Here is a 27,369-nt window from a genome sequence, read left to right as displayed (position 1 = left end):
GAGTTTTGATAAGTAAGTTTACATCGGAACGCTCTGAAAACGATTCATAAACTGCCTAAAATAATTTAGAGATTACATTCATATTAAATATATTTTGAACAAATAGTATCACAGTAGTTTGATAGTTTCTGTTTTGCAGATAGAGTTTGGTATCTTCCAACATGGCGCCACACTCTGCAATGTTAATTTATTTATTTCTCAAACTCCACCTGTAGATGGCGCAGTGATACCATTTCTGGTCATTTCAGAAAAGCATTACAATGTGCACACTGAACTTCTGAATTAAATAATAGTAACAACGTAAAAAGCCACGTTTTCCCTTCTTAATTAAATTGTCCAGATCCACAAAAGACACATAGCCATTTAAAATGATAGACTTAGATTGTTCCATTGGTTATTTTATTATTAAACTACAGAACCACATTAATACTTACATTTTAGAGTTTTAGAAAAGAAAAAAGAAAAAATCAAAACAGCAACTGAATCAAATCTGTACAAAAACAGTATCAATACATTTCCCCCCACATTTAAGGAAAATTTCAGAAAAAAAACATATTATACTAAAATAACTAAAGAAAAAAAAAACAAACGTGTTGCTTTTTTATTTCTTGCACCATCAGTGTTATTCTGTTGTGGAATTTCAAAGCAATGAACAAAACTACACTTTTTTAAAATGGTCTTTATGTTTAAAAACATAAATCTGTTACTTATCAATTCTATTCCCTTTTGAGAGCTAATTTAAAATAGTGATGACATTACATACTATTGCAATTGAAAAGCTAGTTCATGCCATGTACATATCTATGAGTACTTTTAAAAGAATATTACTTGATGATGTGCAATAAATTATAATTCTTTTCATGTTCAATATTTTATTTTAATACTTTTTATAGTTTATTATTGTATTATAATAAGCTTATGTCTTTTACTGAAAGTATTTTAATAGACTTAATGATTTAAAAACTATGAAATAGGAAGGTTAACTGTACATTTTGAGCTCTGAGATAAAACAGTGGAATACAATCTCGTACAAATAATCCTGTCAATCTGGTGTAGATCTACAGATACGTCATTACAGGACGCTGCAGGAAGTACCACTTCCTGCCTTTTTAGGTTTGTGCTCCCACTGACCTGACAGGATTACGTAACAGAAAAGAAGCGTCCTTAAAAAGTTTCTGTTGTATTTTCCTTGTAACGGCTTGACGTCATCATACATTTAAAATGAAACCATGCCTTAAAATAGGATACACTCTTACTGTTTATTAGTGCATATTTCCAGTATGTACGTCTCAAAACTAAAATGTATCAGCCATGTTCAAATAGCTTGCTGAAATCAAGCTATTTGAATAATATCTTGATTTGTTAATGCTTTCTGTAAGTCCTGTTACAGGCGGTGGAAAGGCTTTGGTGGTATTACTATCAAATTTGGCACCATTTTGAAAAATGCATACTGGTAAGTTTTGAAAAATGAACTCTTTACATTGGATGCTTCCATAATAAACTACTATGATAAACAACAATGCAGAGAAAAAGAACTGGGAGGTTTCCCACTGTTGCCCTAGCAACATGATCTCAGCCCATCCAGCTGAGATAGCTCAGCCAATAAGATACAGGTCCCTTGGATAATTTATGACATCCTGGAAGGTGCATGAGCCTCTTTCTCTCCCAATTTATCTCTCTGCATAAATATGATTCCATACTAATTGCTCATCTGTACCTAGAGGCAAACAATTCAAAAGAGAAATATCATCATTTATCTGGATAATGTAACACATTAGTGTCTGATTTTCCCAGACAAACAGCCAGGTTGAGCTGAGGGACCACAATTTTTAGATCTTCTTTGATTTATCCTTACATGCACTTCCCTTTGGTTTTGGAAAGCGCCTCGGGTCTCCCGTCATCACTAATAAAGGTCCCCACTGAAATGGTTTTGGAACAGCGTGAAAACAGCTGGAGCTGACAGCCCTTGAAAGAAAAAGACAAAGCCTCCATCTGTAGAAAAACGGAAGATCTATTATCACATTGATAATAAATGCCTGCTGGTGAATGCTTTATTGAGAAAGTCTGGGATGTTGTCTCATTCGTATAATTTTTTTAGAATATTATAGCACATGAAAGGAAATAGAAAACATGTTCACTTAATGTCCAAGCCAGAAGATTGTAATTTAGCTTTTGAAATTTGCTGTAATTCTTATAAAATAAAAATAAATAGAATTACAGTGATTCTCATTACTGTCTGCACAACTGCTATTTTTGCGTCAGCTTAAAACACACATGAGCTGCTCAATGCATCTCAAATTTATTAAAGCTTTATTACTTCATTTTCTTCTGAGCTTTGGGGGACTGGAACCTGTCTTAGCTGTCTCCAGTGAAGAGGTGAGCTTTATATCCTCCACAGATTGCCTGCCTATCACAGGACCAGAGCAGTCATGCACGTGATAAACAACCTACTTTAAGGTCAAACTAAAAGTGCCAATTAACCTGACATGCACACTTGCAGCTGCATGAGAAAGCTAAAGTAACAAGGAAATAGCCATGGGCTTGTCATGAGATTGTTATGGTCTGATAGTCTTGTCAAAAAAAACTGCCAGTTTCAAGATATGTATGTATTTCAAACATGTGAACTCATACTCAACAGTGGCATTTTGAATAGACAGTACACAGCTTTTTAAAAAAAAATTATTGTTAAATTAATAAATAAATGCAGGGGAAGACTTGCACATAGAGGTTTTAAATATTGATATTTTCTACAGTGCAAGCAGAACTCATAAAACACTTTTAGCTCATCTGTCAGCAATAGTTAGCTGACGAAATTTAGAAGGAAGAGACATTTTGTGCTTTTTAACAGATATAAAATAAAACTTCATCTCCTGATGTTAACTGTAAAATATTTAAATATTAGAAATGTTAATGGATAGTTAGAGCTATCAGTTCAACTCTGGATCCTAATTATTTGCCATTCTTTTCAGTAAAATTAATAAACTTATATTCTTGCACTTTTTCTCAAATCAATTTCAATTTCTTCTTTTTCTTTATCATTTGTCTTCTGTCTGTCTGTACTTTATTGTATATCTTAAGCACAGATCCGTCTATACTTAATGGCACCATTGGTAAAAAAAAACAAAACAAAAAAAACGTTTATATGCATAAAAAAGCTTACAAAAAATTATATTTTATTGTAATACCATAAAGATACGCAGAAAATTTTAGAAAAATCAAACTTTTAGACAACATTTAGAGAAAAAAACTTCATTTTAAGTTATTGTCAGTTGAATCACCAGTTACACAATGATTCAGACTCCAAATAATCCACATAAAAAGATGACCAAAAGAATGTTCACAAATCATATTTTTTTTTATACTGACTTGATTAACATTTGATAAAAATAATCCATTGTTTAAATTTTTTTGTGGTATGAGACTTGACACAAAGTGACACTTGCCTTAGTTTAGGCCGCTATGGCTGGACGATAACGACGATAATCATCTCCATTCTGACCAGGAATGAAGTTGAATTAATGATAACATTACACTAAAGTAGTAATAGCAATGCCTAAGAGTTCAAAGTACAGCCCATTCCACCAGTAAAACAAAACCTGTGACTCTGGTTCATGCTACATCTCACAGCAGGAGCATAGATCCATCTGTCTGGCCTTTGTAGCTCAATTAATCAGGAACACTGGAAGAAAAACTCTTCCGCCGGGGCTTCAGTGTCATGTTCAGTCAGTCATCGTTGGCCTCATGTCATTAACCTGTCAACTCTTCGGTCCTCTGACATTATACTATTACCAGCCATATAATTTAATTTAAATAGAATAGGAGGGAATGCTCTATAAATCACATTTTAATCACACAGCTGCTATAAATACAGACAAATAGGAGACAGATTGACAAGGCAGACTGGCAATGAACACATTAGGATGCATGGAACTGGGGATTACCTCGGAATTTCATGTCAGATGAAAATTGCTTTAGTCAGTCCAATTTCTCGCAATATTCTTGAACAAGCATTCAGATATTTTCCATTTTTACATGACACCTATACGCTGTCAGACAAGACGCTGCCAGAAATGTGACATGAATAATAACTACTGAACATGTCAAGTTTTTTTTTTTTTCTCAGAAAATATGTTTCCCTGAAATCAAAAAGCTGAAATCAGCCACCAATCAGTGCAAATTAACATCAGCTGGTCAATTGATTATATAAAAAGTTGTGACATCACCAAGGTATTTTGGGTAAAACCTAAAAGCTTTTTTAAGATCTTTGCAACCGTTCTGTTGTAAAAAAAATGCTACTGATTGCATTTCTAAACTTGAGAAACATTCGCAAAGACGAAAGAACACCATTTTAACATAAACCAGCCATGGTCAGGATGGTGTAAATTTACTCACTCTCTCCACTTTCTTTGTATTATATGTTAAGAAAAATTGGCTTTAAACAACCCCCCTTCCTCCCCAAAAAAGAAAACTCAAGGCAAATCTTTATTCTTTCACAACAGATTTTATTGTGGCTGTCCTTTAATTTGTGGTTACTCTTACATAATATTTGCCATAACATGTACTGTAGAGGACAGATAGCACACAAACATCTGAAAGCACTAAGGAAACTAATTGCTATAGGTTACATATGAGTCTGGGGAAAGGGCAGAAGGGATGCCAGAATCACAAGACAAATATACCACACAGCTGCAGACAAACATTTTTAAACTTCTTCCGAAAGAAAGACATGGTGGGAGAAAAGGCAGATAGAGAGTCAGAGAGAGAGAGCAAAAGAGAAATAGAGGAAGTGAAGGAAAGGAACCAGAGAACAGAGAAGAGAAATGTCAGTTCAGTTTGACAGTACGTTCGTGGTGATGTTGTGGTTTTGAGGTTCCCCTGCGGGAAAACCAGTCTGTGGTGGTATCATGAAAAACTGATGTCATTTAAGAAATACCCAATGAGACTGCATTGGATAGCCCAAAATACCAGAGCATGTAATCAGTGTGTGGTTGCTTAAATGTTCCTCCATATGCTGGCCTGTCAGAGGTGATTAGTGGCCAGTTTATTGTAAGTTTGATGTGAGTCATGTTTGTTCTTTAAAGTGTCTAGTATTTGGTTTTACATACTTTTGTCAAAAAACACACAAGCTATTCACTCTCACCTCTGTGTGCTGCCTCCCTGGTGACCGAGATTCTTCGAGAAGTTGGTTTGCTGTCGTTCTCACCCATGTTTATTTTTTTTTGGCTGAGAATGAAAATGTATGACACATTGTGCCCCAGGTCATGTTTTCTGTTACCACAGTGCCACTGGCTTTTGTTGTAATTTATGTGGAGTACATATGTCATGTCATTGAAAACTTGCAAAAATCACTGTTTGGGTGCTTTTTTCGCCCCCCTTTTCAAAATTTGTCTTTTGTTCTCTCATTGTATTTTCTTGTACATCCTAAAAGCAACAGTGAGCAAAAACTTCATTAAAAGTCAGAAAAGTTCCAGTATAGCATAACTCATGCATGCCTCCCAACCACTCTATTTGCCACAAAGCTATTTATAATTATAGTACAATTTAGAAAAACAAGACATCGTAAGGATTATGAAAATATCCTGCTTTGCCAGCTTTACAATGGGAAAAGGCTTTAGCTCACTCACTGACTACATAAAAAAACACTTCTAAGAAATAAGATAAGGTTCCCTTTTTCTTGAATTAGCATAAAATCTGCAAGTAAAACAGATATTCCAAAATTAAAGCCGTTCTTCTACATTTCTTTTACAGACAATAAAGCCTATAAAATGATTTTGTACACACTAGAGTTTTCTGAACCCATTAAATGATGTAAAAAATTAAATAGTCATAAACAAAAGTTTTAATTTATTGTCATAGCTCACTGCAAAACATATTGGTGGCATAGTTAAATACAATTCAGCTAACTTAAAAATTAAAGGAAAAAAAGATTCTATTGGTAGCAGCAGTCATATTAATGAACATCAATCTCAAGCATCCCAGTCTATTATCATTTCTCACAGTAGTTATCACCATTTAGTAATTATTGGGTCTTCAGAGTTGTTCATCCAATCAGGTCTTCTACATTCACTTTGACTCTCTAAGGCAGTTACAGAAAGACTTTTTTCCTCCCATTTGTTGTAAATAAGAGCTGTTGCTTCAGAACAACAGCTTTTATTGTTGTTCTGCTTGCCAAAAAGCTCTAACTGAATATTACAGAGTTTTATGATAATACAAAAGAATCAATAAATATTGACCAGGAGACTCAGAGGAAAAAAAAAAAAAACTAAGTACCATCATTATGTGACTATATTAAAACCGGCAAGTCTGGACATTCAGGGGGTGCTGCTGGTTTATTTGGGTTTTCGTCTCTTTGCTGTTTGATCCTTTTATCAGGATCAAGCCAAAACATGAAGGCCCTAATCTTCTTCTTTTGGTAACATTAGTTAACGGTCGTTACAGGTTTTCATTTCATTCAGTGTTTTTGTGTCAGTTCAAGCTTAGTGCTACATGAGTTTGGTTTTCTTTAAAGACAACACTCCTTTCTGGCATTTAGAAAGCCAGAAAGGAGTGGCTACAGCTCTATCTTACAAGCTGGGAAGGACTCATCTTGCATGACAACTGTGCTGCTGCTGGCCAGAACCATGATGTTCAGCTCCTGCTGCTTGTCGTGGGTCTCCTGGTACCACTCCCTCATCACATCTGTGTCATGGGTCGGAATTAGAGTAACCTTAACGAAGCAAAGGGAAATTATTTGACGAGAGTACATTTCTGAATCTGGTCAGTACACTGATTGCAGGTTTAAAGGAACAGTGCATATTTCTGCTGTGGGGTTGTGTGGAGCAGTCTTGAGTTGTCAGTGACTTAAATGCAATGGACGGCACCTCAAACCTCAAATGTTTTGTACCTGTTCGTTTTTATCATGAAGTTACTTTGAGTATTATTGATCTCGGAATTTATTAGCAAGTTTGTCATGAGCCAAACACAAAATAGCCTCATTGTATGATCAGCAAATTTAAAAAAATCTATATTGTGCAGGACAATGGCAAAAGCAAGGAATATAAAACCACAAATTCAATGCATGTTTTTCAGTTTCATCTAAATCATTTGCCATGATTTTATTGCTTTCTAATTTACTTTATGTTCTCATAGAATATTTACTGGACAATTATTCTACTTGAAATTTATAATAGTTTTTTTTTTAAGATTTTATTGGCTCTAGTGGTCTTTATTCGATAGTTAATTGACAGGAAAGTTGGTAATGAGAGATGGAGAAAGACATGCGGCAAAGGTTGCCAGGCTGGGAATTGAACCTGTGACAGCCACATCGAGGACTAAGGCCTCCATACATGGGTTGTGCTTAACCCCTGTGCCACCACAGCACACCCGTAAGACTGTTTTTAATGTCAGGTTTTCCACCGTTATACCACAGGTAAGATTCTAATTAATCTTAATTAGTCCAAGAAAATCTTTCTTCAAAAACAATTTAGTTTTTGTAAATCAATGATGAATTTGTTCCAATCTTTTACAGGTTTTTAGCACTGAAGATATTTACAAGCTCACTTGTTACTTAAAACTTACTTACCTGCATGTCGTTTCCCCACTGGGTTTTTCCTTCAAGTAAAGCATCCAGAACGGCTCTACTGGGTTCCTGAGCTGATTGATTGTTGCCACTGACTACATAGTAAGAGGAGCGGACACGTTTAAAGAATTCAGCATCCACATTTTTGGCACTGCAGTGATTGGGAATGTAAACCAAATCCATGTACATAGGTGGGCAGTTGGACAGAGGTGGCACTTTCCCACTTCCGGTACCTGAAAAATATATATATTTTTTGGTCTAAATCAAAATCTCAACTGCATCAAATAGTGTATGTACTACAACACAAGCATGAAAGACGATCCTGATTAAAAGAATACCCACCCAATGCAGAGCTTTTCACACCTTTGGATGCAGACGTATTGGTTGCATTTTTGACATCTTTTCCTTCTCCAACACCCTTCTTTGGAGAAGCAGTCTTTGAGTCCTTAACCTTGGACAAACCACTCTTCCTGGCTGGCGATGAGGACTTTTTCAATAGCTTTTTCATTCTGGTCTTGTCTCCGCCACCTGTATTTGCATTGTGAAGGTTTTCTTCAGCCTTTAGGGCTTCTGGGTCCACCATACAAACATCGTGATTACCTGAAGTTGGAGCAGAGTCCCTGAGTGCCAGTGGAGGTGGATCAGCATGCCTGTATGTCAGAGTTTTGTCACTTGGCAAAGTTTCAGAGTCATCTTCAGAGTCAATGTTTGCATCTGCTGTGATAGAAGGGCACTCTTCTGTTCCTGGAGGTACGTCTGAGTCTGTCTGTGATGGGGCAGATTCACTGATGGATGTGGGTGGAGTATCCTCACATTGCTTGGCAGACAGCTTACCCCCTGGTGGCGGGGGTCCACCACCTGACTTGGCCAGGGGCTTCTCCTCATCCAAGGCGTTTTCTTCATTAATAAAGTATTCTAGAGGGTTTGGGTTGATGAATGATGGTGACAGCTCAGTCTTGGGGTGACGGTACTCACAAGATTTCACAAGGCAAAGATCAACATCTGTCTTGGATGGAGCACAGAGGCTCTTTTTAAGGGAGTCAGGTTCCCTAGAGCCACAGGGAGAATTAAAATCGTAAGGCTCAAAGGAGAGAGGTAGTTCTGATGGTGAAGGAACTTTTGGACTTGTAGAATTCTTTTCAAGTACAGAGTCATCACATTTGAATGGATTTGTTTCTGTTTTTGGGGAAAGAGTATCTTCTTTTGAAATATTGAAAGATGTAGATGGGGAAGGAACTTTGGGAGGTGATGGTGACTTGTCAAGTTTCTGTTCCGAATCCATTCTGGCTGTGGTTTCCGAGACTGGACTGATGCTCGTATTAGCTGGGGGACCTCCTAACACCGGAGAGGGTTCATTGGAATGGGGAGACAGGGTGAGAGATGAGGCCCTTGGGGTGGATGGAGACTTATCTGTCTGCTCCACAGCAGCATGTAGGTTCTCTGCCATTTGACATGGAGTTGTAACAGAAGACTGAGATGCATCTGAAGGGGTTGCCGAAGTGGCTCGGGCTGAATCACCTCCTTCAAAAAGTAAAGGGTTTTGTGCACATTTTGGTTCACTGGGCGCCTTTACCTCTGTTACATTTGAGGGACTGTAGTCCACTTCAGTTGGGCCATTTTCTGTAGCATGAGAATTGCTGCCCAGTGACTGGTGCTCTGGAGATTGCTTACTGAAATCCAGGGCTAAGGAATGATCAGGTGACTCCTGGCCAAACTCTAAAGACATAGTGGAATGCTCTGGAGATTTTGTGTCCTGTGTCTGCACTTTGCTTTTAGTCTTAGGTGAGATTTCTGGGGAGATAGACATAGGCCTTGGACTGTCTTCCTTAGTTGGTGATCCCTCTGCCTCATGAAAGGTGGTTGGAGTCTGAACCACTGAGACAGACAAAGAGTCATCAACCTCTGTTGAGTGAGGTGAGCCTACCTCAGCATGCAGAGAAGGAGAACCAGTAGTCGGTTCTGGCAACGAACTAGTGGCCAGAGAAGCTGTGGATGCTGAGGCTAAGTGTGAAAATGTATCTTCTGCAACCACTTCTTCCAGGGGAGTTTCAGACTTGTCTGATGTAGTGCCCTCCGAAATAGACATTTTACTCTCTTCTTTAAAAGTTGTAAAAACACCGGAGTCAGATTCATGTTTGTTCAGTGGCATTGAGGACAGCAGTGAATGGCTGATCTCTTCCTGTTTCTTAGCCTCAGCATCGATGGGTGATGACTCCTGTGGGGATTCAGGCTCAGGTATAGATGGGCTTCTTGGAGTGGAATCTGTCCTATCTACTGGTGATGATTGTTCTACTGCTGGATCATTAGGCTCAGGAGTAACTCTACTGTAGGACTCTTCTTTATCACTTGTGACCTCCACAATAACTAGACCCTGTGATCTGTCCTCTGAAAGAGGTGGTAGAGTTTCTACTTTCTCATCAACTGGTGACTGATAGTATGGTGTATGACCAGAGGACTGAGGCGAACTAGCTCCTTCCAAAGGTTTGTCATCAGGGCTCTTGTAGGAATCAGCTGTGGCTTGGGTGCAACTTGCCAGGGTGGATGACAGTTCTATTGGAGCAGCCATCGTTGATGAAGGATGAATGATGTTCTTAATCTCCACTGAGGGAGAACGAACAACAGGAGATGTTGTGGAGACTGAACTAAGTTTGACTGAGTCATGCCTTTCATTTGACTCTTGAATAGTTGTAAATTCTTCAGCTTTTCCACCTGATGGAAGCTCTTCACAGAATTTATCCTCTTTTAGAGGCGAAGGGGGGGATACTGTTAAAGCAGAATGGTGGTAGTTTTGGCCTTCTGTGACATCACTCTGAGAAAAACCTGTACCCGGTATATCTTGAAGTGGAGAGAGGTTTTTTTTCTCAAACTCTCCTGACTCTGATTTCCCAAACCTTTCAGCATCCTGCGATAGAAATCCTGTCTCGTCATTGGGTGTTTCATCACTCAAAATGTCCCTGGGAGTCAACATCTCATCCATGGGAGTAGGCAAACTGGAGATTTCCATAGTGGACTGCGTGTAACCCGATGTGACTGTATACTCTTCTGGTGGTTCATCTCGGTTCTCTTCATCTGAAGTTGTGATGCTCTCAAAGCCAACAGGAGGGATTTCATCAAGGGTGCATGCAGCAGGAGAAACTGGGGAAGACACTTTGGGTGAAGCTGATTCAAAGAGCTTTTGCTTCTCTGTTGTGTCAGGACTTAGATGCTCCTCTACTACATTTTTATTTGTGATATCATCATTGTCCTCCACTTCATCTCTTTGTTCCGGTTTATCATGTTTGGCTTGGTGCTCATTTTGGTGGTTATTTTTATCTGATTCTGCTTCCTGTGGCTCATAAACCTCCTCTGTCTCTCCCTTCTCATCATAGTCCCCTCCCTCAGATGTCTCCTCCATTACAGTGCCCTCATCCTCAAACTTCTCACAAGCACTGCCGTTGAGCTTGCCTTTCAGGACTTGCTCGTCTGGAGTCCCTCCACTGTCACCTTCTGCCTCTGTTGTTGTTATGCCCTCATCCACAGATTCTAATCCTTCAGGTGACTCTTTGGTTTGTATCATTTGTTCGTTTTGGGCCACCGTAGCTGCTTTCTCCTCATCTTGCTGTACAGTTGCATCATCCTCAACAAAGTCTTCAGCTCTAAGTTCCTCAAAGTCTTTTGTGAGGTCTTCTGGGGAGGACATCAGGAATCTTTCTGCCTCTGGGTCTTCTGCAACAATGGTAGTACTTGCTGCTAGTTTGAGTTCTACCTTCGTTTCTTTTTTTATCACCTTCGGCTTTCCTTTATCTTTTAACTTGGATGGAGCTCCCAGATCTCTCTTTGAAGAGTCATCCTTTTTCAGTGGCTTTGGTTTTAGATTCTTTTCCTCACCTGCATTTGAAGTCTTTTTAACATCTTTGGAGAGTCTTTTTGCATCTTTCTTTTGTTCCTTCTTTTCTTCCTTCTTCTCCTTCATTGGAGAATCTCTTCTTGTATCCTTTTTCAAAACTTTCTTTGCCTCGTCCTTCTTTATTTTATCTTCCTTCTTAGCTTCATCCTTCCTTGCTACTTCTTTTTTAGCCTCCTTTTTCTTTTCTGCTGATGGTTTGGCCTCCTTTTTAATTTTTTCCATTTTGGACTTTGCTTCGGATTTTTTTTCGGAAGTTTCATTTTGTCCGGTTTGATCTGCATTTGCCTTTGGTTCTTTCTCCTGTGGCTTTGCCTTTTCCTTTTTCAAGGGGACCTTTTCCTTTTTATCTAACTTTAGTGTTTTCTCAGGAGTTGATTCTGTGTCTGTCTTTGCCTTCTCTGGTGTTTCCTCCTTTGAAATCTTCCGCATGGCTTTGCTTGGTGATGGCTTTGGGGTAGACTTTAGGCTCTCTTTGCTGTCTGTTCTGTGTTTCATCTTTGCTTGCTTCAGCGTTGGTGTGGATGGGGTAGTAGAAGGCATAGTTTTTTGAGTGACAACTGGCTGTTTCAAGAACTCTAAATGCTTTAGCTTCTCTAAGCCTTCAAATATGTGGTCCTGGATGGCATTTCCAGGAAACAGAACCCGTACAACCTTATCGGAGGGGTTTGCGGGATGCCACACAATGAGTGAAGAGATTGAAGTCAAGTAGGAAACGGGGAATTCAGACTCTTTTCCATTCGGTAGAAGAATGGAGGTAGTGTCATTTTCACTTCCTGTCCACTGCTTCATAAAGTGCTGCATCTCCTTGCTGTTTTTTGAAGGATTGAGCACGTACATTTCAAGCCTCCCAACACCCATTTTCTGAAAAAGTGTGATTGGTTCTATGGTGTTTCCTACAGGCTTCTGCAAAGGCTCAATCCTTAAATTTAGCTTGTTGAGGAACACCTGGGTGAATGCTGCCTCCTCAACATTCCTACGCACTTTGTAATCAGGTTCAGGGTTTTCCAGGTTCTCGGGAAAATTCACAAAGACAACGCCGATATCTGGAGAAATCATGTTCTTCACCCAGTCACTGTTAGCTGTCGAACCCTGTGATTGCTCCTCCTCAAGCTCAGCCATTTTCCTCTGCAGCATACTGTTGATGCCTGGCAAATTGTCTTCACCAATATGAGTCAAGAGGATGGAGTCCACCCGATCTAGATGTCTCACCAGCTTCCAGAAGCACGACCTCCTGTCGGAGCCGCCGTTAATGAGCATGTTGAAGCCATTTACAGAAAAGAGAGCAGAGTCTCCTCGACCACCGGGGAAAATATAACAGCATGGCTTAGAAAGTTTGAGAAATCCACCTGAGGTCGGGGGTTCCAACATGTCAAAAGGAGAAGGGATCTCTACTGATTCTGATAAATACTCGGTGAACTCTGAGAGACCCTCCATTTCTGGGAGGATGACAGCTGAGTTTAGTTTCATGTTGATGAAGTCCTGTAGGTTGTGTTTGTCCAAGTTGGAGTTTTTCCAGTCTCCTTGTTCAGGGCAGGAGAGTGTAAGGTTGGCTTTGTTTGCTGGGGGGATAGTGCTGAGTAATTCACCAATCTGTGCAAGGAAAAGAAACAAATGGAGTTTTATTTTTGAACAAGAAACAAATCCACAATGCATAGCTCAGTAAATCTTAAAACAAACACTACATATCTTTTTCACAAACATTTGAATTTAGACTACGTCTCATCCTCCAACTATGATTTATAGTTTTCTCAACAGTGTGTGCTTGTGTAATTTTAATGCCACTGTTAGCAGAGTATGGCTGTAAAGATTTCTGGTGATGTTTGGAAAGTGTAGTGATCAGTTTTACTGTCAAGCTACTGTACCTGGTTCCTGACCTACTGTCATACAGTGTGGTCTGAAATGAAGAGCACACTTTTTTATTACTGTCATGGTCATTTCAACATAAATTAACTATGTGGCTGCCAGTCACGATAATCAATGATGTCCGGTGTAATAATTCTTCAACATCAATAGTCTTACTCAATACATTTTTTTTATGAATTTGTCTCTTGGATACAGCTATAGCTAAGTTTTGCTCCATTCACTGTTCTACTCTATCTTAGCGACAAGTTTGATAATGACAAGTACCAAAGCAACTTTAATGTTTATTTGGGGGGGGGGGGGTTTAAGTTGATGGATGCTCTTTAAGCAGTTTAGTGCATGTTTTACTTTACGCTAAATAAATGCTTCAGGAATAATTTAGACCCGGCTGTGTATTATATTTTATGTAGCATGTCACTGGTGTGTAAGGTTGAAACACATTGAGGCATGTAGATTTTAATATCTCAATAAATAATATTGAAATCAAGCAAAAAGATAAATAAAACAATTTCATAATAAATTTCCAATATTTCTTAATTTATTCATTTCTGGTTGAGTCACATCATATTTAATACAGACAATGAACACGGTGAATTATGCATGTATATTTGTAGATGAACACCCAATAATGTCTGAAATGTAACGATTTTTGTCTTGTTTCAGGTCACCTTAGCTGTCCACGACATAAGTCACATTGATATGTTTTTGCATGTAATCTCACCTCTTGATCAGTAAATATGTCTATGAAATTGCAGAAAGAGAAAGATCCAGACTGAAGAATCAGTTCCCCTGTTTTTTCTGAGCACTGCCCTGAGAGGACCAGTAGCTTGTGTCTGGCTGTGTCAGAGATCATTAAGCGAGCCTGCAAATTGAGATAGTGAGAGAGAGAGAGAGAGAGAGAGAGAGAGAGAGAGAGAGAGAGAGAGAGAGAGAGAGAGAGAGAGAGAGAGAGAGAAAGAGAGAGAGAGCAACAATAACAGCTGTAGTGATAGGAATATACTTGGGGGGGTTGGGGGGGGGATAAATTACAACATCTAACAATGGATTTCCACTTACTTTTTTTTTTAGAAAGACAAGTGGTGACACATGCGAGCATAACAGGCAGGGGTACATTATTGTTGCAGCAATCAACTTAGCAGTGAGGTTTATCTTAGACACCACCAGTTATGTCAGTCAGATCCATTAGCTAATTAGCTGACACACTCTCTCTCACTGTCCACTCATCCGTCTACTGCATCTGCTTTTCCCTCCCTGTTGGTATTTTGCTCCACCTCAGCAGCATTAGCCACTTTGGCAACAATCCCACTCATTCTTGCAGTGCTGTGACATATTATTAATGCACATTAGACTATAGACATAGACGAAGGGCTGGAGACACCAGTTGGAGCAATGACACAAAACAAACTCATGTTTGACCTCTGCTCCGGATTGAAGTGCTAAGAACCAAAAAACACACATAAGCTGCATAATGAAGCATTAATCCTGCTCCCTGGATTTAATTCCTCCCGTCTTTTTCACACCAGCCACCAGCATTAACTACCAGAGCAATTGTTCTTGTCGCACTGCAAATCGTCTGTGAATGTCTTAATGGACAAAACAATAGGAAGTCAAGCTAATTTTGTTATTCTTTTTAAAGAGAAAAAGACAACAGAGGACGATGTAAGGAAATGAGGCAATGCCAGCAGAGGATTTGGCTCATTTTACCTCGGTGCTGACAGCTTCATCTGAAGGGTTAATGAGCACAACTGTCTCGAGGATGTTGCTTTTATGGTGAAGAATTCGTTGCCCTGAAAAGAACCAAATGACAAAATATAATCAGTGAAGATTTGGGCTATACATATTTGCTTCCTAAGAGATTCATTCTCTGCATTATTTTTGATGTTTTAGATAATCAGTCACAGGTTAAACATGAGTAAATGACACAATAAATGAAGTGAAAAAAAATATTCTCCTTGGTTTCCCATGCATCATCCACAGGCATTTGTGTTATTTCTGAACTGTAGAGGTTGTTGCTGTGGCCGTTTTGGTCCAGTTCTCTTTCTATTTCATGAAACACTTGCCTTAACTGCAGCAAGTGAGACCTGCAGTCCTTTCGATGTTCTGGTTTCTTTTTTGACCTCCTGTATGAGTCATTGGCTTTGGAGTAGTTTTTGTAGGCCTGCCACTTTTTTAGAACGATGCTCCACATTCCCGTATTTTGTGTAAATCCGAATAATGGTTCACTTTGGTTCTCTTGAATCCTTAAGAATGGCTTGCAAAGTTTTCCAGACTGATAGATGTCAATGACTATATTTGTCATCTATTCTTTTATGATTGTTTTTTTTGCCTACTTCATGTTGTCAGACTAGTGCTACTTTAGTGATTTCTGGATCACAATAACAGTTTTTTGTTCACTTAAGTTATCTTTGCCTGCTTATATTATTTGTTTGATGCCACCTATCATGGGCGATGCACTTTAACCTTTAAGTTATGTAAACAGCATTCAACATCTTGACTTTTTGTACTTTTGGTTTGATAATTTAAGCAAACATTTTGGCGATTAAACAAGAAAACAATCATGATTCTGTTTGTATCAGAATCACGACGAACAAACAAAAAGCCTTTCAAAGTCACACCAAACTCTGATATTGTTAGGAGAAGCTGTGGCCAAATGAGTTTATCATCCAATTTATCAACCACGGATGTCCTGACAGCAACAATGTGACAATGTGCAAATGTTAACGGCCTCTGCAGCGTGAAACTCTTCATCAGTAAGATGGATGGGATCACTGTAGGGGAAGGACAACACATTCCTTAATATGAATTCTTGACATTAAAAACTGTCTCAAGATTAGATTTTTCTTTGTTGGAAATAGGTGTTCATGCTGTTGAATGATATAATTTGTCTTAAAACAAAAGTGAGATTAATTATAACAGCAGTTTAAATATCTGCTAGTACCAAAGATTTAATATTTCAAAAACAGCTCTGTGATTTAAAAAAAAAACAGGACAACAACACAATGATGCTAAAATATGCTACAATGAAATTGTAAAATATGCTTATAAAATGTTCAAATACTATAAGTTTTATTTTGGGAGTTTTTTTATCCAATATTTAGCTCATAGAAACTCCTTTAGTATGTTCACAATGTACTTATTTGGAAAAAATTTGAAGAAAATGTTCCCATATTAAAACAGTAAATAAAACAGTTTTATTTACTGTTTAAATAAAACTGTAAATAAGTTTTATTTATTTACAGTTTTAATATATAATATTATATTATTATATAATATAATATAATATTATATAATATAATAATAATAATATAATATTATTATGTTATTATACTATAGTAATAATATTATATTATTTATTATATTATTTATAAATAATATAAATAATATAATGTTTATATTATTTAGCATGTAATATAAACAACACAAAATACCCTTTACTCATTGCAATCTTAAAATGACATAAATACTGGCAATTAATGTTTTAACTCATAATAGTTACATTTTTGGACCAAGATATTTTAGATTAAACTAATACAGAGAAAATCCATCCTTGTCCCTCAGTGGGGTCGGGATAGTTGCTGGTGCCTATCTCCAGCTGGCGTTCTGGGCGAGAGGCGGGGTCACCCTGGACATGTCGCCAGTCTGTCGCAGGGCAACACAGAGACASACAGGACAMACAACCATGCGCACACACACTCACACCTAGGGACAACATGACTGTCTAAAAACATGACAGTCATGTTTTTAGACTGTGGGAGGAAACCGGAGTACCCGAAGAAAACCCACGCATGCACAGGGAGAATGCAGAGAGACCGGGGCCGGGAATCAAACCAAGAACCTTCTTGCTGCAAGGCAACAGCTCTACCAACTGCGCCACTGTGCAACCCTACAGATAAAATAAAATACCATAATAAAAACAAATACCAGAAACAAACATCTAAGGAATTAAGCAAATATTGTTGATTAGAAAAGATGCAGGAAATGCAAAGATCTGTGTTTCAGCCTTTGAGAGTATAACAGCAAAAAAAAAGACTATTTCAACAGTTTGCCTCATTTTAATAATTTAATTTTAAACATCAATATAGTGTCACCTTTAGGGATTTTCTAACATTTCTTTTCACATAGCAAATCTGTCAATCTGGACAACTATGGGACTGTAAGTGAAAGGCTCTCAATCATCTCTGGTTCTTGGTGATTGATTTTTGTAATGATCAGTGGGGGTGGGTGGAAACAGTTCCTAGTGAACCTTTACTGAATCAATCCCACAGTCCCTCTGTGTATGTTGGAGCTCACATATCAAGCATACAAAGTAAAAAACAATGACTTTCACTGACAAATTATGATGAAATGCATGTAAGTGATTGTTAAACATTTACTCTTTATATTGGTCATTATAATTGATGCAAAACAGACTTTTTATTCAAAATATGTAAAGATCTGTTTTCACCTGCATATATATATATATATATATATATTTTTTTTTTTTTTCTTTTGCTTTTTAAGGTCTATACCAGAAGATACAGCTGGATCAGAAATAGGTTGGCAAGCTATGTGACCACAATCAGTGTTTGAGAAATTAGTGTTTTTGGGTGTGGTTGGTGCTCAGCAAGATCAAAGAGCCAAATGTGAGTGTGTCATATTTGCGTCGGTGTGATGAAAGCTTGATCTCAACTGGAGTGAAGTGCCGGGTTGGCCAGGGTCGCTGTGACTCGTTCTGAGAAAGTAGCAGTCCAAACTGATGAGCTGAGCTCTTCTGAGAACAAATGAGAAAGCTCTTATCACAATGTCAGTGAAATAGGAGAATAAGCAATCTCCCTAGTCTAATTTTCATCCCACTCATGCTTCTATACGCCAAGCAGTATATAGAAATCTGTGATCGATAATGTATTCATAAGGAGGCATCTCGTTTCCCGATGCCTCTCGCTGTTAGTTCCGCACCAGCTACCGGTATGAAGCATAAAACACAGAAACCCTTAAATAACGCACAACGCCACAAGGCAGCCACCATCACTATTAGTCTGAGCCACTTCATCAGAAATGACAGATTCTGCCGTGAAGCTCGTCTGGCTCTGCCGGTACTTTGATCAAAAATAAAAAACAACCAGAGGGACTCTGTCTCAGCAGGAGTTAAGGTAATGCGACATGCATCGCCAAGCATTCTCCTTCCGGCTGAATAGAAAATGCGAGGCTGGCACAGCGACCCCGGCTCCAGACCAAACCGGATGGAAACATTGATCAGGATGGCACCACACCAGATGATAAAACCGATTCTTACAACAACTTAATGTCTGCTGCTTCTGTTTGACTTTCTTAAATGGTGAAGGAAATTCATCATGACATCCACTCAGATTCATTCCCTTTTTTTTGGCTTTATCCCAAACTGACTTTCAGTGTCGCTTGTTCCTGTGTCCCCAGACAACCGGGTTAAAAAGAAAACCAGTTCATGCAGATAATGGCACCGCCGCTGCTTTTGAGTGGCCCGACTTACTGATCAATCAATCCACTGCACCATGTTATTGAAAAGCCTATCAGGAGCATCTAGAGCAGTCATTGCCATTTGGTGTTAACTCATTAGATCCTATCAAACCCTTTTAGAAAAAGAAAAACAAAAAGAAAAAAGATCTCAGTTTTGTTTTCCATCATCTGGTCACAGTTCTACAAGCAATTTCCATATCCTTTTATGACATATTTTCAAACTAACTAATTATAACCAAAAATGCTTTAGTCTAAAATCCCAGAGGCAAGCAAGCAGCCTTAATGGAGTCGAGGTATGGAATCGACGCTGAGGCTTCATTATTTTCTCCACCTAAAGCACAGGGCTGGGAAATCTATAGCTGAAGCATCTAATATCCAGCAGGAGGAGACTGAGGGGCTCCTGGTAAGGGTCAAGGCTTCCTGCACACACCGTAATGGATGCTCTGTCCTCCATCAGGATGATGGTTGGGTGCAGCTGATCCCAGGGTTCTTCTTAATACTGTTCCCGTATCAGTGTAAGTCCTTAAAGCTATATGACTGCTGAAAAATAGGAAGATATTAAAATAAAATTATTGTTTTGTTATTTTTTTCTTTATTGGAGTTAATTGTTTTCTTCAGATGACTATAAGTGAGGGATGCAGTGGTTGCTTGGAGACTATTTGGTTGACATTTTGGGATAAGCAGATTTACACTTTGGCTTTTAGATTGATGAGAAGCTGCTTCCGTAAAAGGTTATTATGGATTATGCTAATTTATTTAAAAACCATTGTGATTAATGTTTTTGTTTTGTCCAACAACCTTTTCCTTGTGGAATACACAGCAGCCTCCAAACCTATCGGCAGCCAAAAAAACATCAAATAAAACATCTCACACTGATTTGTTTTAGAAGATTACAGCAAAGAGTTGCATCTTGCTGGTGGGGGTCACTGAGTCGCCATAACAACAATAATATACAAGCTAAATGCGTAAACAGCTGTTTAAACTAAAGAATGAGAGCCTACATAATTCTAGGTTCTCATAGCCATGAAGTATATCAGAGGTAAAAAAATAAAACATAACCTTTTTTTGAACCTTTAAGCTATAATATTATGAGATCACAACTGACTCAAGTGGCAAAAAAATCTCCTTCTGTATGTCTCAGAACAAAGCAAATTTTAAACAAAAGGTTTTTGATTATTTGCAGGTCAAAACTGGAGATTGGACTCAGAACACAATTTCATCGTTTCAGAGCTGAGATCAAAATCAATTTGAGAAAAGATTCGAATTTACAAAGCAAACAGTGCAAGAAAATATATTAATCCGACTTTTACTCTTAGACAGCTATGGATAAAGCCATGGCTTCTTTACCAGATTTTAATCTGTCATTTTATCTTCATCTTTCCCCCTAATCTTTTGCATTTTATCCCCCTTGCAATCACCCCTGCTGGTCCCTTGCTCACCTCTTCTCTCGCTTTTACAGCCTCCCCCTTCCCTCCTTTATGTTCGCGGACAGACCCTCGCCACTGGGGATCCCGTGCTGCTAATTACTCCCAAACTGTGCATCCAGGCAACAGCACATCGGAGAAAGATGGAGAACAAGGAATGGAGGACGGGAAGGGGAAAACTGGAGCGCCACTAAATTTCCTTTTAGATTGAACTCTGCATTTGGTGTAGTCTAGTTCTCTAGGAATAATTTCAAGATAAAATAGAACTTATCCTTTCATCTGCTGCGTTTGCTGGCTGGATGAGTTCGCGTCCATGGAAGTGTTAAACCCTGCTGGTCATTTCCAACGTGAAGCAGAGTCAGACAGCAGAGGCTTTCGTTGCTGCCGAGGGTCAAGGCCATGTTACACACTGACAGACCACATGTCTGGGTTGGTTTAAAGGAGCTATTCTGTCTTTGCAGTGGCTATTTCATTTTTACTTTGCAAAGGGTAGAGACGTTAAAGCACAACTCTACAAAAAACTTGAGAGGGCAAATCTGGGTGAAGGTTGCTCCTGTTTCTAGCTGAAACAGAAGCATGAAAGGATGAGAAATGAGCTGTTTTGAATGCTTTTATGGGATGGGGGTTCTCAATCTAGTGTCGCTGGACCTTAGTTAAAAAATATATTATCATTAACCCAACTACAATCAGCTGGTAATGTGTCTTTTTTGTGCTGAAAGCTCTGTGTTCTGACAGAGCGTCCCCCGACCACGCCCTTTTTCAGACAGACCTCAGTTACATAGAAAAGACAAGCCAACGACATTGATCAGCTGTTTTTTCTTGCTTTTCTGTCTAAGCCACTTAAGATTAAAAAAAAAAACTAACAAAAAAAAAACAACTGAATCCATGTAACAGGTTTGCCAAGATGTCTTTGCAGTCATTTTATTAAAATGCCGAAGATTTTATCGCAGACGCTTGGAAAAATATATTCCCATAAGTTATTGCATTACTGTGCCAAGACTGTACCAAGAAATACATAAACAGACAGAAAGGTAGCGACACAGTGGGGGTTTAGACTGAACAGAGGCAACACAGCTGCACTTTGCTTTGTACTTCTCTGAACAGCCCACCCCTGCAGCATCCAGCAGAAATGGGCGTGGCTGATCAGCCTCTCAGATTCACCTTGTAGAAAAAAAAAGATGAAAATCCTAGATATGCAAAATCTTCTCCCATCCATCTCATGATAGTCTGTAAACTACAAAGCAGGTTTTATTGCAAAATTGAAGGTTTAAACAGTTCAGTGAATATTGTTGTTTTTATAACCTGAATTTACCGTTTTTTATGTGTAGCAATTGAGAGGTTTTTATTTCCAAAAAGAAATAAAAACCTCTCAATTTTTTTTTATTCAAAATGTTATCTCAAAATGTTTCTCTTTCTTCCTACCCAGAAAGAAAGAGAAACATTTTGATGGATTGTTCAAATTATGCATCTGCCTGGCAGATTTAGATGTTTTTATATTTGACCTAAAACAAAACAAAAAAAAATCTGTTTTCTATTTCTATTTTATTTAAAAAAAAAAAGAAAATTATTTATTATTCATTTAATTTCCTTCTCAATAATCAACAAGCTCATGTTTAGACCCTGCCTAAATGATCCCATAAAAGTTCACATTGTTTACAATCTAAATGAAAATGTGGGTCAAATAAAAATATTATATTAAACTTAAATCAGCATGGGATGTGAATGATTTTCAATTTATCTATAAATTGGAAAAGCATCCTAAAGATGCTTTTCCATCCTAAAAAGATTGCATCCTAATTACCATTTTTAATTTAGTAAGATTTCAGGTCCAAGATCCTTTCAAAGACATGTTGTGTTTTGGACTCATTCATTAAGTTCTCAGATGAACATTTTTCTTTCTTGGCAACACCTTTTGGGAAGAGAGACTGACCTTACAGAAACCCCACCTTCCTTGTTAAAAATCAAAATCTCTCTGTTCATCTACAGTGATCGATCCCTCTAAGAGGACAAATGGCCACAAACCCTGCCAGTAAAATGCTGCCCACACAGCCAGCAGCTCCCCACACAGCAGGGAAAGATTGGGATTCCCGTCTTTTCCCTTTAATCTGTCTCCCATCTGCGCAGGAAACTAAGCAGCATGTGTGAAATTACACCGGCACACACTCCGTTTTACTTCCAGTTTACCTTTGACGTCTGCGGAGAATCGAGCCGAGTGTCTGGAGACAAAAAGCTTCAGCTCCTGGTCCAGGTTGCAGTCGATGAGGTTGGTGTCCCACGAACGGATCCCTGGAACACACATACAGAAATTGATCTTCTGAGTAGGAATCATTCAGATCACCCAGTATGTGTAACACTTAAAAACCTCTCCACCCACACGTCTGTGCTGTTGATCCTCTGCTTCCGGTTCATTGGAAAATCTTGGAGCGATCGTGTCTAGACTTGCTACGGATTTGGCACGAGCAAAGAGATCCATAGTAGGAAACATCTATAATGCTTTCTGTGCTTCGCCCCAAGGCCAAAGGCGATGATGGCCTCAGTTGTGATGAATCATAGTATCATCCGATTTACACTATATACTTAAAAAAATAAACATCTCAAACAGTTGCTGCCAAAGAAAAATCCATCTAACTGGGTTGAATGTTAGATTATACCGTTTTGGTAAAAGCAGATTTCAAAAGCTTATTATCATTTCAGAGACGTTTTCTATCTTCATTGCAAATGAATTCTTAATTTCTTGTTTTTAAGATGGGAGGACAAATCAGATGATCAAATACATTTCTAACAACTATATGGAATTTGATGAGTTTACAACCTATCCAGAAATATTAATTGAAATAGCCCAAATAAAATGCAAGCAAATTGTTGCACCAGTTTTATTGCTTAACTTCTAACCATTTGGTTTTTTAGTGGATAATTATGCCTTGTGATGACCTCATGATTAAAAAATGAATAAAAGAAAATATGTTTTAGGAAATCAAATGGCAAATTTGTTTGAGGAATGAGGCTCTGTTTCAACGATAGTTTGTCGGAACACAAATGATAACATAATTAAATGTGAAAAATAACAAAAGTGTAACACAGAAGTAATTACACTGATGAAACACATGGTAAGAATTTAACCAGTTAAATTGATGGAACAATTTAAATACATTATATTTGTTTATAAATCAATATTCATGGATGACCTTTAACATCGGATACACGTAGGCCTCGCTCTCAACATCTCATAGCTGGGCAGTAGAATAGCAACAATTGCTTAATTAAGACTTAAAACCCAGCTTGCTAGCAGATTTTACTTTACATTAGCATTGTCGCTAAGTTAGCTAAAGCTGAAGAATCAACTCAAATTCTTCTTGTAGCACAGAAACCCTCTCAGAGAGTTGCTAACTTTCTTGTTGTTTGTTATCATATAATATATTCCATGATAACAAAACCCATACAGGCTATCAGCCTAAACATTGACTAAACCGTTTAATATAAATTCCAATCACAATGTTTATAAAGGCTTTGTTTTAAAATGAAGCAGCTAAAGAATAAAGATAAATAAATAAACATCAAATTCACAAACTGGAATGCACTATTAAAAGTTCAATAATTTTAATATCCAATATTAAACACAGTCCAAAATTATTTTTTATAGTGCACACATTTATTTTTCACTCTAATTTACCAAGGCCAAGAATAACCTTTCAGTGTCAATGTTTACAATCAACATTACCAAAATATAGAAATTTAGGGTAGCACTACCGCAGGTTATACAAAACAAACAAACAAACAAACAAACAAAAAACGTTCCTTATAAACAAGTAGAATCAGCATTTTAAGATAAGAAAGTCAGGATGTCCTTTATAGAAAGCTCTGTTATGGTGTTAGAGTATTAAAAAGAACTTGATCTTCCTCCTACACAGTAACTGCGCCACATCCTTCTCCTCCTACTCCTCTTCAACACAACACAATGCACTCTGGCCTAGAAGGCAGGCCTCGGCAGCAACTGTGTTAAAAAAAAAAAAAAAAAAAAAAAAAACACCCGCCCCACTCAGCCCAAAGATGGGTCCTCATGGCTTTCCGTAGGGACCGCAGTGCGGACTGAGCCACGCCCACAAGCCGGTGTGGGGATGAGAGAGCTGGATGCGGGAAGATGATGATGATGATGATGATGATGATGATGATTATGGAGGAAACATGCTCCAGCAGGATGCACGAGGGAATTGGTTGATTTACAGGGAAATCAGATAAGTCCGAGGACACAAAGCGTAGCGCAAACTCCGAGCACAAAATGAGTGGCCACACACCCCCCACCACCACCCTGCTGTCTGCTCTAACTGTGGAGAGGAACAAAAGCCTACGCATCTGCAAAGAGCCCGAATAAGGGGACATAATCGCAGCTGCACTGGACATATAGAAATGTGTGATGCGCTGCTTTATTGACGCAATGTCCAGTTATGGTGCTGAATCATTACCGTCAGCTGTCTCCCATGTGTGGATGACAACAACCAGGCCGAGAGGGGGTACAAAAGAAACCCTACTGATGCGAACTGCTCAGATCCTATAAGGTGGTGCGCTGACATATTGAGTAAAATCATCTTAAAATGAAACCCTAAGAGAAGTGGGCCAGAGTCTTTACATTTGAGTAATTTTCACCGTGCGTAAAGTCCTGCAAAGCAAACAGATGGGGAAAAATGTAAAGTCATGAGCTCCACCTCACCTTTCTCTATGTCCGCAATGGCACACTTGAGGTGATCCTCTGATATGATCTCCCCGATGACCACCAGCAGGTAAAATTTGCTGTCGTTGAAGTGCTGTGAGGGGCTGGAGGACGTCGGAGAAGCCCCGGTGGTGTTGCTCTGGGCGCCCAAGGTCTCCATTTCTGCAGATTCTACTAGCGTGGCCATCCTCTCCTTTCTGTTTTCTATACGTGTCTGCGCTTATCCTATGGATCCCACCAGCAGCCTTCTCCCTCCCCTGTTCTTCTTCTTCTTCGTTTCCCCCCCACCCTCTATCTTAGCCTACTCCTCGCAAAAGAGCCAGACATGCGAGTGGAGCGCTGATAGGAGTGGCTCTAGCTTTTTATACCGGCAGACATTGTGTCATGCTCAGTAACCGGGGAGAGAAGAGGGCGCCGGGGCTTTTCTTTTTTCTGCACACTCACTCCACAGCTGATGTCATACGCGACGAATCAAATGCCGCCGGAAGTCAGCGAGATGATGGTTTTCGCATATTCACCGTGGAGCTGGAGTTATCTTTTGTCCCTCACATACTAACATTCCACTGGCAGAAGACAAAAAAAAAAATTCCCCAACAAAAAGCGCCATCAAAGAAAGCAAAGTGACGTTGAAAGACGTCTGTTCAACAGTTTAAACAGCAGCTACACTTTGGCATTTGTATCATTTTATTATTATTATTTTTTATCAGACTTACAAGAAGAACAAAACATGTTAGAACTATTGTCAGATTCTTGGGTATGTGATTTATGTTCATGCAAAAATATCCAAGTCAATCTCAAAACACTTAAGTCTGAAAGAAAAAAAAAAGAAAAAAGAAAAACGGCATGAAAACACCCGGAACTGAGGCCCCACTCGAAAACTGCGTTGTGGGAATTGTGGTTTTCAGTTTATTGTTTGAAAAAAATAATAGATTTAATGAATCTAAAATTTTTTTTAATATTGAAATTATTAATATTTTATGCTGTCGAGTTTCTCTAAAACGTTTTCACACCTCTCTAATCCCTTTTATGTATTTTAGAGTACAAACTTCAAACTATTTATTTTAATAAACTCTGACCAACTTCCCCAACCCTGTTGAAGAACATCATCACCACAGCATGATGCTGCCACCACAATTTGGGTGTGTCATGCTTAGGTAATAGCATTACTTTCCAAGCACATATACCAAAAACTTCAATTTATGTAAATTTTAAGCACTTCATAAATGCCAGATTTGCAAAGTGTGCAACTAACATATACCTTCAACAGATTTTCCCATACAAAAAGTGATCTCTGGTGTCCATGATGCTGAATAAAAAAAGCTCACCACAAATATTCTGTTCATCAACAGACTTATAAAAACCATAAGAATTCATAACTATGCACTACATTGTGTTGGTTTTTCTTTAAAAATGAAAAATAAAATACAGAAATTGAGAAAATGTTCAAGGGGTATGATGACTTTCCATGGTTTTCTTAAAAATATTCTGTTCTAATAGATGTCCTGAATGAAGATATTTCATTTTGTTATATGCTGCAATGCAGAAAAAGACATGCAGCATTGTGCTTCAGTCTAACAGGGAGCTTCGAGAGATTCTCTTTGATTGTGGAAAGCTTCCTCCCAGTACACAACAAGTGTTTATATGAAAGAAACATCTGATCAGAGAGAAGGTTAAAGATGGGCAACTACAATGAATTGCAAATGAAAAGCACTGAGATCACAGGCTTCTCCTCTGTCATGTTTCATTAGACAGGAAGTGTGTGCATGTGTGTGTGTGTGTTAGGTATTTCAGTCTGTACTGTAAACAGTACAGACTGAAACGCCTTTGATAAAAGCGTTAAAAGTTTCTCAGTTTTCCCCAGAGGAGAATGGAAGAGCACTGAAAAAAACAAAACACACCTCACAGTGTAATAACAATTGTATTTTCTTGAAAATAAATAAATAAATAATTACAGTGTGGGATACATTTGAAGCGAAATGAAAATGATATATTGTTTTCAATATTTTTAAGAAATAAAACTAGAATAAATAAATACACAAATAAAATAATATAGTATTTAAACTGTGGTAAGCACTTATATTCAGCCCCCTTTACTCCTACACCTCACATTTCAGTGCAACCAATTATCACCTGTGAAGGCAGTGATCCCCAAACCGGCCCGCCTCCACATTTAGTCCGGCCCCCTGAACAATACCAGAAAGCATTCAGATTTTTTTTTCATCTACCGTATTTTCCGGACTGTAAGCCGTTTATATGCGAATTTTTCTTCAACCACCAGGGGGCTCTTTAGCAGGAAGTGAATCATTGGAAGTCTCGGTTACTTGCGCGCCAACATTGAGCCAACAAGCAGCAAAATGAGTAAGAAACAGATCAAATGTCTTTGGAAAGTTTCTTTGCAAAGAGGAAAAGGCCCACAGGTGAGTCCCACGTTACAAGCCGCTCTGCGTAACATGCGGCGACCGGC

General features: G+C 38.4%; 1 protein-coding gene across 1 annotated transcript; it reads right to left on the bottom strand.

Moving 5' to 3' along the window:
* Window positions 1-4,481: 4,481 nt before the first annotated feature.
* On the bottom strand, window positions 4,482-25,344 carry map1b (microtubule-associated protein 1B). The gene is made up of 7 exons (XM_008423629.2): window positions 24,906-25,344; window positions 22,385-22,486; window positions 15,009-15,091; window positions 14,026-14,166; window positions 7,901-13,034; window positions 7,562-7,791; window positions 4,482-6,706 (listed from the first exon to the last, which is right to left on the bottom strand). Exons 1-7 carry the CDS (start codon window positions 25,090-25,092, stop codon window positions 6,551-6,553), a joined length of 6,033 nt encoding a protein of 2,010 aa, XP_008421851.1. The 5' UTR covers window positions 25,093-25,344; the 3' UTR covers window positions 4,482-6,550.
* Between the last annotated feature and the right edge of the window lie 2,025 nt (window positions 25,345-27,369).

The sequence above is a fragment of the Poecilia reticulata genome, linkage group LG12 (genome assembly GCF_000633615.1).
Source record: "Poecilia reticulata strain Guanapo linkage group LG12, Guppy_female_1.0+MT, whole genome shotgun sequence".
NCBI classification, from domain to species: domain Eukaryota; kingdom Metazoa; phylum Chordata; class Actinopteri; order Cyprinodontiformes; family Poeciliidae; genus Poecilia; species Poecilia reticulata.
Note: the sequence above shows the minus strand (reverse complement) of the source record. Positions and strands in the feature narration are given on the sequence as shown.

Bases quoted from the DNA above. Each gene is read 5' to 3' on its own strand.
- map1b (XM_008423629.2), bottom strand. From the start codon at position 25,092: ATGGCCACGCTAGTAGAATCTGCAGAAATGGAGACCTTGGGCGCCCAG. The intron at 22,487-24,905 runs GTGAGGTGGAGC...TGTGTGTTCCAG, and splicing joins CATTGCGGACATAGAGAAAG to GGATCCGTTCGTGGGACACC. The intron at 7,792-7,900 runs GTGGGTATTCTT...TATATTTTTCAG, and splicing joins TGTGAAAAGCTCTGCATTGG to GTACCGGAAGTGGGAAAGTG.